This window comes from Haliotis rubra, unplaced genomic scaffold (genome assembly GCF_003918875.1).
Source record: "Haliotis rubra isolate DU_JTF1 unplaced genomic scaffold, ASM391887v1 Scf795, whole genome shotgun sequence".
Taxonomy (NCBI): domain Eukaryota; kingdom Metazoa; phylum Mollusca; class Gastropoda; order Lepetellida; family Haliotidae; genus Haliotis; species Haliotis rubra.
The window spans coordinates 235,910-247,555 of NW_025767518.1; the positions used below are offsets into that span (position 1 = coordinate 235,910).

At 39.8% G+C, this 11,646-nt stretch overlaps 1 protein-coding gene across 1 annotated transcript; it reads right to left on the reverse strand.

Moving 5' to 3' along the window:
* Positions 1-3,334: 3,334 nt before the first annotated feature.
* Positions 3,335-10,388, reverse strand: LOC124261297 (protocadherin gamma-A10-like). Its single transcript, XM_046695604.1, has 5 exons — positions 10,331-10,388; positions 7,915-7,994; positions 4,608-4,765; positions 4,298-4,491; positions 3,335-3,339 (listed from the first exon to the last, which is right to left on the reverse strand). Exons 1-5 carry the CDS (start codon positions 10,386-10,388, stop codon positions 3,335-3,337), a joined length of 495 nt encoding a protein of 164 aa, XP_046551560.1.
* Between the last annotated feature and the right edge of the window lie 1,258 nt (positions 10,389-11,646).

Here is an 11,646-nt window from a genome sequence, read left to right on the forward strand (position 1 = left end):
CATAGTGGTATACATATTCTGGTTGAGGTATCCATGTATCCGTAGTTAAGACGTATAGATAGATAAAATAAAACTCATAAACACAAAAGTACATAATAGTTGTATTTTATTTATATAGATATATAGATATACACCAACACCAAGGATATATGTATAAATATATATGAATCCACATTTCTGACCAGACCAACACGTGAGATTACAGATCAACATTATCTGGAAACGTGTTTCAAAGTCAAACATAACGGTCGAGTCGTCACTCCGTCAGACATCACCATTCGTTTCGCGTAGAAATACGACAGTCCCGAGCGCCTTTGCTGATATGTATACATGGTATTATTTCTACTTCTGAAACCGGTATTGACAATCGATCTCGACATTCCATCGCGCAACACGGACCGATAGAGATTCATTGGGTCGTGAACCTTTCTCTTGTTCAACAACGGTAGAACGGTTTCCTGGACACGAGCAGTTGAGCCGCCTCTCTCACGTCGTGATCTGATTTGTGTCGCTTCACTACCACGCTGTACGTGTGTTTGATGTCCCCGATCTTCTCAAACAGCTGTAAATAAAGAAACATAATAATTAAAAAATAAATAAATAAATATTTGTGCAATCATCCAATGTTCCTTTAACACGTGCCTAAGAGATAATTGCTCTGATAAAAATGAACAATTGCTGAGAGCGAGCGTTTGTGTTTCATATACCGTTAAATAAAGCTAATATATATATATATATATAATACATCTTAAGTTCCCCCCCCTACCCATGCCCGCGCGTGCACACACACGCACGCATATCACACACACACACACACACACACACACACACACACACACACACACACACACACACACACACATTAAATGGAGAGAAAAGTTAATATATAATTGTTACGTCCTTACCCTTTCTCGCAACATTTTCCGGGAAGCCCGGGTTTCTCGAGTGTTTGTGACTATAACCGCAAAACTATTGTCTCTCTAATGTTCACGCCAACCATGCTCTCCCCGTGCGCGCGCGCACACACACACACACACACACACATTCGTGCGAAACATAGGAAAATAGTGACATTTCATATACCGTTAAATAAAGCTACAATATAATTAACACATCTTAAGTTTTCCCCCTACGCATGCCCACGCGCGCACGCACACACACACACGATCCAATGTTTCTTTAACACGTGCTTAAGAGATAATTGCTCTGATAAAAATGAAAAATTGCTGCAAGCGAGCGTTTGTGTTTCATATACCGTTAAATAAAGCTAATATATAATACATCTTAAGTTTTTCCCCTACCCATGCCCGCGCGTGCACACACACGCACGCATTACACACACACACACACACGCGCGCATTAAATGGAGAGAAAAGTTAATATATAATTGTTACGTCTTAAGTTGTCCTTAACATAGGAAAATAGTGACATTTCATATACCGTTAAATAAAGCTACGGTATAATTAATACATCTTAAGTTTTCCCCCTACGCATGCCCATGCGCGCGCACACACACACACACACACGATCCAATGTTCCTTTAACACGTGCCTCGCGCGGATTAAATGTAGAGAAAAGTTCACACACACACACACACACAGAGATATTGTTACATGTTAAGTTGTACCTACCTTTCTCGCGACTTTTTCCAGGAAGCGCGATTTCTCGATGATGCAAATGTATATTTTTGGATGTAGATGATACCTCCATCGATCTTGATTGAAATCTTTCTGGAGATAGTGTCCTTTAAAGTGACATAGGGCACGTTTGGGTTGCCGAACTCGTCGTAGTCATCGTCGCTGTCATCGCTTAACAGGATAACATCGCTTTCGGTTTCGCTGGTAGCGTCATCGTCGAGGTCTGTTCTCTGTTTTTTGAGTAAGATTACTCAGCGCGTAGACATCGTCATCATCATCATCGTCATCACAGATCACGATATCAGTATCTTGTGAGGAGCATTCGGGTTCGTTCTTCCAGCTCACCGCTGGTCGCTTTTTTCGTTTTCTTCGAAGAAGAACTCGATTCAGCTACTTGGGGTGCCTTACGTTTCAAATTCTACAGTTTGGTTGTTCTGGTCATACTATAAGACCGCGTGTACACTGTAAAACTTTGCCGTAAAATATACGGTAACATCACGTGAAAATGCGACGGTAGAATTACGTTATGACAGTGGCACGGTGCAATGCCGTTAACGTCAATAATTTACGGGATTACGCCGTTTAACCCCAAACCATTGTGGCATATACGGCATTTTACTGTAGTGAATGATTCTGACGGTATAATACCGTTTAACCCCAAAGCATTGTGGGATACTGTCATCCACGCCGCCGCCATTTTACGTTGGGTTTGATTACACGAAGACGAATCGTTCCAGAATCAGCTGCCACAAGACTCATCTATTGGTAATTTGTACTATACGATGTCTAGAGTATGCAGATTAAGGACTTACATGTTCACTATTTAGCTTTTCTGTTGTTTCCAACTGTATTTTTGTGTTTGACAAATGTAATGACGTATCGTTGCAAAGAATGTACTTTTGAGACCTCTATCTTACGTCAGTATGTCAGACATTATCGTTTACACAGAAACGTACCAAACATTGTGTTTCCATGTTGTCAGGAGCTTTGTGTAAGACAATTTCACACGTACAGTGCGTTTCGAGCACACGTACTGCGTGATCATGGGCGCAACACAAACACGAGTCAGTCAAGGTCAGTAAATGGCCAGTCACATGTGAATGTGCATCTTGTATGTAGGCAAAGCTTTTGTGACAGTACATTCTCTCGTATCGAGGAGCTCTTGAAACATTTGCGTCAGCATTTAGACAGAAGGGATCCCATTGTTTGTCCATTTAGATCATGCAATACCAAAATTGTACATAAATAAACATTCTCATCTCATATAAGTAGAAAGCACAAGCACCACATTATCGGAGTTATCAGATTCAGTTCTTGAAGCAAATAACACACATACAAATACAGATGAAGGACAGCTCTGCATATCTATACAAACAGACAACAGATTGGTTGAAGCTGATCTTGAAGAAAGTGAAATGGTAGTCTGTTTGCGTTTAGTGTTTTCTGTTTCATGTAATGTTTTCAGACAGATCACTGTTTATATCAGTCCACGTGGATTAGTTATATTGTTAGAGACCTATATTGTCATCAGGACATAGGAAATGTTTCTTTTGTTTGCTGTTAATACACATCATTTTGTCGCCTCTTTTCCTAAGCTTAAACAAAGTACGAGGGGGTATAGCTGTATACAGCATATACTATGCCAACTTAGGTTAACATCGTTATACTAACTCTGATGATGTAAGAAAAGACCAGCTTCACACTGAAAACAATAAAATCTGAATCATCTGGTTCAAAGATTCATCTAACACAGTTGTATTCTTTTTATTTGAATAGCATATGTTCGCAGCATTAAAAGCAAGACAATTATAGATATAGTTCCCATGTTGTAGCTAACATTCCAATGCTGTTGCCTTTCAGCTGTTATGTGCAGGTAACCTCAGTAAATGGTTATTACTTTATTTGGCTATACATGCACAGGAATTCTACCGGCTGCAACAATTTCATCGTATATTTTACGGTATGAATACATTCGGTACACCGTAAAGCTACTGGTTTTGTACCGGCAGCACGGCTGCCAAACTATTACCGTATATTTTACGGTATGAATTATTACGGTATCCCGTAAAGCTACTGGTTTTGTACCGGCAGCATGGCTGCCAGAGTTTTACCGTATATTTTACGGTATGAATTTATTACGGTATCCCGTAAAGCTACTGAGTTTTTACCGGCAGCATGGCTGCCAAACTTTTACCGTAAAAAATTAACGGTAAAGTTTTACAGTGTATGTCTAATTAATTAACAGAGGTGTCATTAACATACTTTTAGCTACGTGTCGATATCGGACGTCTGTGTACTTTTCTCGCTAGCTTCCCGGGACAGGTGTTTACCCTACGCGGCGCGAGGTGTTTAATTAGTGGGCGACGGTCGCTCGCCGCGGCAGAGCTCGCTAATTGGGGACCTCTTTTTTGCGAAAATTTTAACATAGGATTCCCCATTCAAAATTTGCCAGCGTGACATATATACGACTACTTATGTGGTTGAGACCGATTAGTTTTGTAGTGATAAAGCCTTGTAGTTGATGACTGCGTTGTAAAACAATATTCACTCAATGTCTAACTGTCTAAAAAAAGTTTTGAACAGCTGGGAATTTGATAAGGATATGTACAATGTTGCCTGTCACTATTTCAAGTTAAAAGTCTTTATATTTTAATGGTTACCTTTTAGAGAAAACGTGATCTTGTCATTGGTGTCCACATCACGTGCCGATGTTATTGCACCAATGACAGAGCCTTCCGGTAGTTGCTCCGGTATCTCTAGAGGGTCAATTCTATCAACTTCCGGGGCATTGTCATTGACATCAGTAACTATGACAGTGAGATGAGTGACCGATGCGTACGACCCATCAAACGCTCTGAAATAGACATCAAAATTGATTTTATCTCAGAAATATATAATAAAATTACAAAGAAAAGTCATTTCGATATGCAAATACAACATGGCGTCATTACAAAACAATTAATTACTTGCCTTATTTGCACGTTGTACAGTGACTGCTCTTCGTAATCCACTGGATTCATCAGAACGAGGCTCGAGCCTGCGCACTTGAATGTGTACGAGTGTTCCCCAACAACAGAAAACTTTAACATGTCCTTGTCCTGGTCGGTGGCCTTCAGATCGAGTATCACCTACATAACAATACACCAGAATACATCAGGCCCCGATTTCTCGAAACAAACTTAAGTCTGAGTTTTTGACTTAAGTTTGAGCTTTTATTCGTGTGCATTCGTCTTCTAAAACATCATCTCAAAGTAAGATTTCGGAATTTGTCAATGTTCGAAATCGGTCTTTTGAAAATTCTGTCATTGCAAAAGAAAATATTGATGAACTTATTGGAAATTGTTTGAGGTTGCTAACGATAGAATATTGACAGATTTGCTAACCGCTGTCACTCACGCATCAGCGGGGAAACATGACGGCAATAGACTTTCGCAACAAAAAAGAAGTCAGAATCCATGGAAAATTAGGTTTCCATGGTTATCTTTCAATAAACAATCTGATGAAATGAGACTATGCTGCAGTTAATAGAACCACTTTAAAATGACATATAAAAATTTCTGATAATGGGAGGGCCGTTTCGTGATAATTCCATGGGTTTTAGCTAAAATATATATTATAGCTAAAATTTCATGGAATTATCATGAAACGGCCCTCCTATTTTCAGAAATTTGCGGGCCGCCGCAAATGATATTGGACCGCTAATAGACCTTAACGACGGGTCACTATCAGTTCTGTTGTCAAGTGACGTCATAGTGGGTGCGTGGGCTTACGGTTCATTCGACAATAATTTCGTACTTTGAAGTTTACACAGATTCCCGAACGTTGGTTGAGACAGCGGTCATGTGATCTAAATTTGAAGGTTCGTTTCCCTTGAACCCTTCAAATCGTTCATACGTGTGTAAACATCGTTCATACGTGTGTGAACGTTTTCGAACCGATCTGGGTCATGTGAACTTTTGCCGGAACTACTTTCCGGGTTTTCCCCAGGATACTCGCTGTCCACCTTGACGTAAACCAAATAAATCATTTGCATTCACACTGCTTTTAATTTATACATATCACCTACCTGTTTTTGTATGTAACAAAAAGCACCAACTGAGCACAGTTTTGCAAAAATCTGACCGACAACAAGTCCCAGCCAGTGCGACCTAATTTTCAAATTTCCGCTACGGTTTCAAGGAACCCCAATGATTTGGTGATGACAATTTAGCGAGCGATCCTGTTTCAAGTCACCCCAATTTTGGCAATGTCGCTTCTTCACGACCAAACAGATTTCCAATTGCAGAGCATTGTTCCTTATCACAAGAGTTTAATCACTCGCGGTTTGCGGGTTCCACCCCGTGATCTGTTTAAAAACTGCTCATTTGATTTCACAATAAACAATCACAAATAAATAGAATACACCAACGGGATCTGCTTCCTATTCGCCACGCCGCACAACTTTGAAGTCGGTCAGTGTATTATTACGCGGTCAAACGAATCCGTCATAGTTTTATAGGTACAATGACATTTTGTTAAAATGATATTGTTATTGATATTTGTTTCTGTTTGATAATTTTATTGGTGTTATGCTTATTAAAGCAGTTTCAAACCTATTGACGAATTTGGTGTAATATTTATAGGAATACTTTGGGAACTATTTCTTCAAGGGTTGGGATACATGTGTAAAAAAAATCGCCAAGTGTACAAACATCGAATACGGTCTTGAACAGAATGAAATTACAACATTTATCAGGTATTAAAACACATCACTGTAAACAATGATCATGTAGAAGTGGGTACAAAACGTATGTGTAAACATCAAAGTGCGAAATTATATGAATTGAATGTCACTTTGTGTGTTTGCACAGAAAAATGAACGATGTCAAAACGTTGTTCAAAATCTCGTGTGAACAACGCTTTGACATCGTTCATTTTTCAGTGCAAACACACAAAGTGACATTCAATTCTTAATTAATTGGCTTTCGACTGGCAGATATTCTGGGTGAAACAAGTCAAAGCAACCCGAATTCCCGCTTAAATAGCGGTAATATTGGCTTTCTTGCTGGTGCTAACCTTAACAATTGCACTATTAAAGTTGTTGTTGGACCAAAACCGAACACTGACATAGTTTTACATGTTGCAGGCTATGGTCTTGTCAAAGGCCAAGGTCGAATATCGTCACTCTCTGTTGTGACGTCACTTGAATTGTTCGATGACGTAATTGCATTCGGGCAGTCAAGACCGTCAGAAGTTGATTTGGTAAACTTACAGTCAAATTCCTTCATTGTTTCCTTTTTCTTTTCAACACAATTCCATGTATTTTAGCAATAATAAGGGTAATGCTATTGTTTAGGGCATTATCATTTGCAGAAGCCCTCGGTCTTTTTCAACTGAACTCCTTTGTCGGGCAGTTAATGGAAGACCACGGGCTTCTGCAAATGATAATGCCCTCAAAATAGCATTAAAATATGTCATTTTGAAGGCAGATTCTAAAAGGCATTAACCTTGCAATGCATGCTACTGGTGCTTCAATACTCTGTCAATACAACACGGCTTAAACTCGTCAGCTGCGCCACGGAGCAAAGCCCCAGGTTTATACCCGGACTGTCGATAACAACAAATACTCCGTCCAAATTACTTGTCGACACTCCGGGGACAGGGAGATGATGTTCTACGTGAGTGACTTCACGCCCAGTGTTCTCGAAATTAACAAACCAATTAAAACAGAGTGAGATATATATAGAAGACAATATATTTATTTAGTCAATATAACAACATGTATGTATCATATGTCACTCAATATAACATATTTGTATATATATATTTCAGAAATCTCACACAATATATATGTGTGTGTGTGGGTGTGTATTATAGAAATAAGTGATTTCTGCATGTGTATAAGCAATAAATATATAAAAGATGAGTCCAGATATTTCTTCTTGCCAAAACTCCTTTATATCTGCACTAAAGTAATCTGTAATGTTCAGCCAAGATGAAGCAACTCTGACAGATCGGGCTGACACCAACCCCAACGTGATGCAATCCTAAGCACCCCCACTCTCGTGTATGATACTGAGAGACCATATAATTGATTATGGACACATCTGGAGTACAAACTGAGAATTAAAAGATAAATGCGCTAATTTTTGGTGCATCTCTTCAAACTTAAAACACTATGCGACGTTGACCTATTGGTCACCCATGTACATGGAAGAGCCCGGATAATATGACCGTATCACAATGATATAGATATTTTTTATTATTTCTAATATTTCAGATCGAGGGACATACGCACCTTCTTTATATCTGTGTTTTCGGGAATCTCGACTGTTGAACCACCATATGGCCTCGGGAACACGAACTGAGGAGCGTTGTCTGAGGGGAATAACAAAACGCAGCGTCAGAAATCAACCGTTACTTTATGTTTAGTACGCTCAGGAAGCTTAGAATACTTTATCTTATATAAACAACACCTTTCCTTACCTGAAAACGATCGCCATTCTAAAATGATTTCCTGCACCTGTGCGTTTTCTACCTCACATCTGTTTTTCTTCATGAAGAAGGATTGGAACATTTATTTTAAATATTGTTTTGAAAATGAACTGGAACAAGTGATTTAAAGCAAAAACTGGCCTTACTTAGAAGAAATCTCCATTCACCTCTGTTACCCTGTCCCCAGAGGAAGAGGAAGCTGAGCCTCCGTGTTCATCCCAGGCTAGCCAGAACGTCCGGAAGGTGGAGCAGTGGAGCCACTGTCCTACTTTCTTTGCTGAAGGCTTGTTGCAACTTCTCAGACAACTGTCTCGGATGCCGTTCACGCTGGCGGTTGCCGTCCCAAGAAGACTAGGAAGAACCGTTGGTCTGGTTTATTAAACCGGTACTTCTCAGACAGAACAAAATATGCATTAGAACATGCCTTGATCTGGAAAATAAGTGAGTTTTGGCCGGTGATTGGCACCCCCCTTTCATTCATGGCGACGATCTTGTGTTGTGAGTCTGTCTCAGCCTGGATGTAAGTACCTGGAAGGAGAAAATATTCACAGTCTGTAACTGTCGTTTAAACTCGAAGGCAGGATTACTTGACTAGAACGGACATTAGCATTAGTGCTACATAAACACATGGAATACGAAGGAGTTGAAACCCCTTAGTTCTAAACTGTTTATCTGTGTTGTCTCATCCACAAAATTCCACTAAATCGGTGCATCAACTAAATCCCACTCAAACCGAGGCTACAGTCATATAGTAATCAGTGCATCAACTAAATCCCACTCAAACCGAGGCCACAGTCATATAGTAATCAGTGCATCAACTAAATCCCACTCAAACCGAGGCCACAGTCATATAGTAATCAGTGCATCACTAAATCAACTAAATCCCCACAGTCACTCAAACCGAGGCCACAGTCATATAGTAATCAGTGCATCAACTAAATCCCACTCAATCCGAGGCCACAGTCATATAGTAATCAGTGCATCAACTAAATCCCACTCAATCCGAGGCCACAGTCATATAGTAATCAGTGCATCAACTAAATCCCACTCAAACCGAGGCCACAGTCATATAGTAATCAGTGCATCAACTAAATCCCACTCACTCCGAAACCGAGGCCCTCACAGTCATATAGTAATCAGTCCCACATCAACTAAATCCCAACTAAATCTCAATAGTAATCAGTGCATCAACTCTCATTCAAATTGGTCACATCAAATCAGTAAATCTAAATCCCACTCAAACCGAGGCCACAATCTTATTTTAATCGGTACCATCAACTAAATCCTACTCAAACCGAGGTCGCAATCCTATAGTAGTCGGTATTATCAACTAAATCCCACTCAAACCGAGGCCACAATCTTATTTTAATTGGTACATCAACTAAATCCCACTCAAACCGAGGCCACAATCATCTTTTAATTGGTACATTATCTAAATCCTACTCACACCGGCATCTTAATCCTATCTTCATTGATACACCCACTAAGTACTCAATCCATTTTTCATTGGTACATCAACGACATTCCACTCAAACCGGTAACTGGTGTAATTACTGCCAAATCACAAGCAAAGTAAAACTTTGTTTTGTTAAAAGAACATGATTTTCAAAAATCTGAAACAAATTTGTAATCATATGCAGACAAACAGGTAATTATCCATGAGCGAACGCAAAGGAATCGTAGCGTGACATTTAAGACCACATATGAAAACGGTAATCGGTATTAGGCAACCGTTGGACAAAAATGAGGGTAATTCAAAGGGACATATTATCAAATTGGGCGTTGTAATCTCATATTACTCCCTTTATCACAAACGATCTAACACTGTTCAACAAATAGGTATAAATTAAGAGATATCAACCCTATCGCTACGAATATTGTTTTGAACCACCTGGTCCGAATGCGTCAAGTTTGGGAATCTATCGGAACGTTTTAACAATACTGTATTTTGCAATGTAAAGATAGCTTGACTAGATGTGGAATTCACAGCGCTAAATTCAATTTGAAACCCATTTTTGTTTGGTTGTATGAATTGTTGGTGCAAACTACGGCTGACTGTTCATCGATTCTGGACCAGACAATCCAGAACGGTCGACGTAAATGGTACACGATGACATGCATCAACCATTGCAGGGAGACTGGCCACGTCTTCTCTTACTATAAAATTGCTGAACACCAATTCTAACCAGGGTTCTTCGTGGGTCTTGGGATCTACCTACCTGAAAGTATAGGCTCAATGACGATAGAGACAAGGTAGACGAACAACCAGTTGTCCATATTTAAAATTCAAACTCAATAAATGTGCACTCAAAAACAGTATCCATCACAGTATCCAAACAGCTCACGTCTCCACAACAAAATAGCACCCGTAGCGCTGAATATTGTTGCAAGCAATGCCATACCATATACAATTACGTGCATACTTAGTGCTTATGATTTGGCTTTAACCTTGCGGGAGAACCGTCAAGATCTGTATCAGTATCAGGCACATAGGTATAATGTGAACGCTGTGGCGGTCAAGAGGTACGTATATGACATTAATGTCTATTGTCGAAGTGTTATTGAAGCTTACAGAGGTCCGTATACCTTTCTGTAATTCTTTTGTATGGAAAAATTTAATTTCCGAAATTCTTTTGGAGTACGAATTGGTGAACGACAGCCTTCTGGCAGCCACAGGAGGTTATGGTGGCAGAATCTGATGTTGTTCTTTGTTTCAGTGGGCGAGGGGTAGCCTCGTGGTTAAAGCGTTCGCTCGTCACGACGAAGACCCTGATTCGATTCCCCACATGGGTACAATGTGTGAAGCCCATTTCTGGTGTCCCCCGCCGTGATATTGCTGGAATATTGCTAAGAGCGGCGTACAACTAAATTCACTCACGCACTCAATGTTTCTTTCATAATGTCATTGGTGTCCAAGTTGAAGTGATGCAATTTATATATTTAAGAGATCCAGAAATATAAATTACAGATTTTCAAGATATTATTAAGTATACGGTGTCCGGATATGTTACCAGTTGCCCCAACGATAAGTATTCATAAATTTGTATGCTGTATTGTAGCGCTCTGAACACTGTGAGTGGTGACGCGATGATGCCCCAGATGTAAGATTTACGTACAATAACTAAATGTATTTAGTCTTCTTAACATGAATACATAAAACTAAAGAAATGAAAACGAATTTAAAACAGTATAAGGAGAAAAGAATTTTGTGTACAATGTTCAGTAAATTTGAACACACAACACAAACCTTCAACATGTTGAGATCGAAGAGACTTCAAGCCGAGACCACAATAACTACAGAAAACCTGAAAGACCTCAGTGGGGGTCTCATCGAGCCCTGATGCGTGTGACTGGACCTGAACGCTTTTTAGAGTTGCTTTGTCCATTCTTGTCTCACCTGTTCGACTTTGTGGCGGTAAGTGTTACTACATACCCTAGACATGGCAGCATTGTGTCCCTCTTTTGCCTCAATCTAGGTTCGAGTGAGTGAGTTGGGTTTTACGCCGCACTCAGCAGTATTCCAGCTGTATGGCGG

Coding starts and splice junctions, on each gene's coding strand:
- LOC124261297 (XM_046695604.1), bottom strand. CDS start 10,388: ATGGACAACTGGTTGTTCGTCTACCTTGTCTCTATCGTCATTGAGCCT. Junction 4,766..7,914: donor AAAACACAGATATAAAGAAG/GTGCGTATGTCC, acceptor ATTGTTATGTAG/GTGATACTCGATCTGAAGGC. Junction 4,492..4,607: donor CTGTACAACGTGCAAATAAG/GCAAGTAATTAA, acceptor TGTCTATTTCAG/AGCGTTTGATGGGTCGTACG.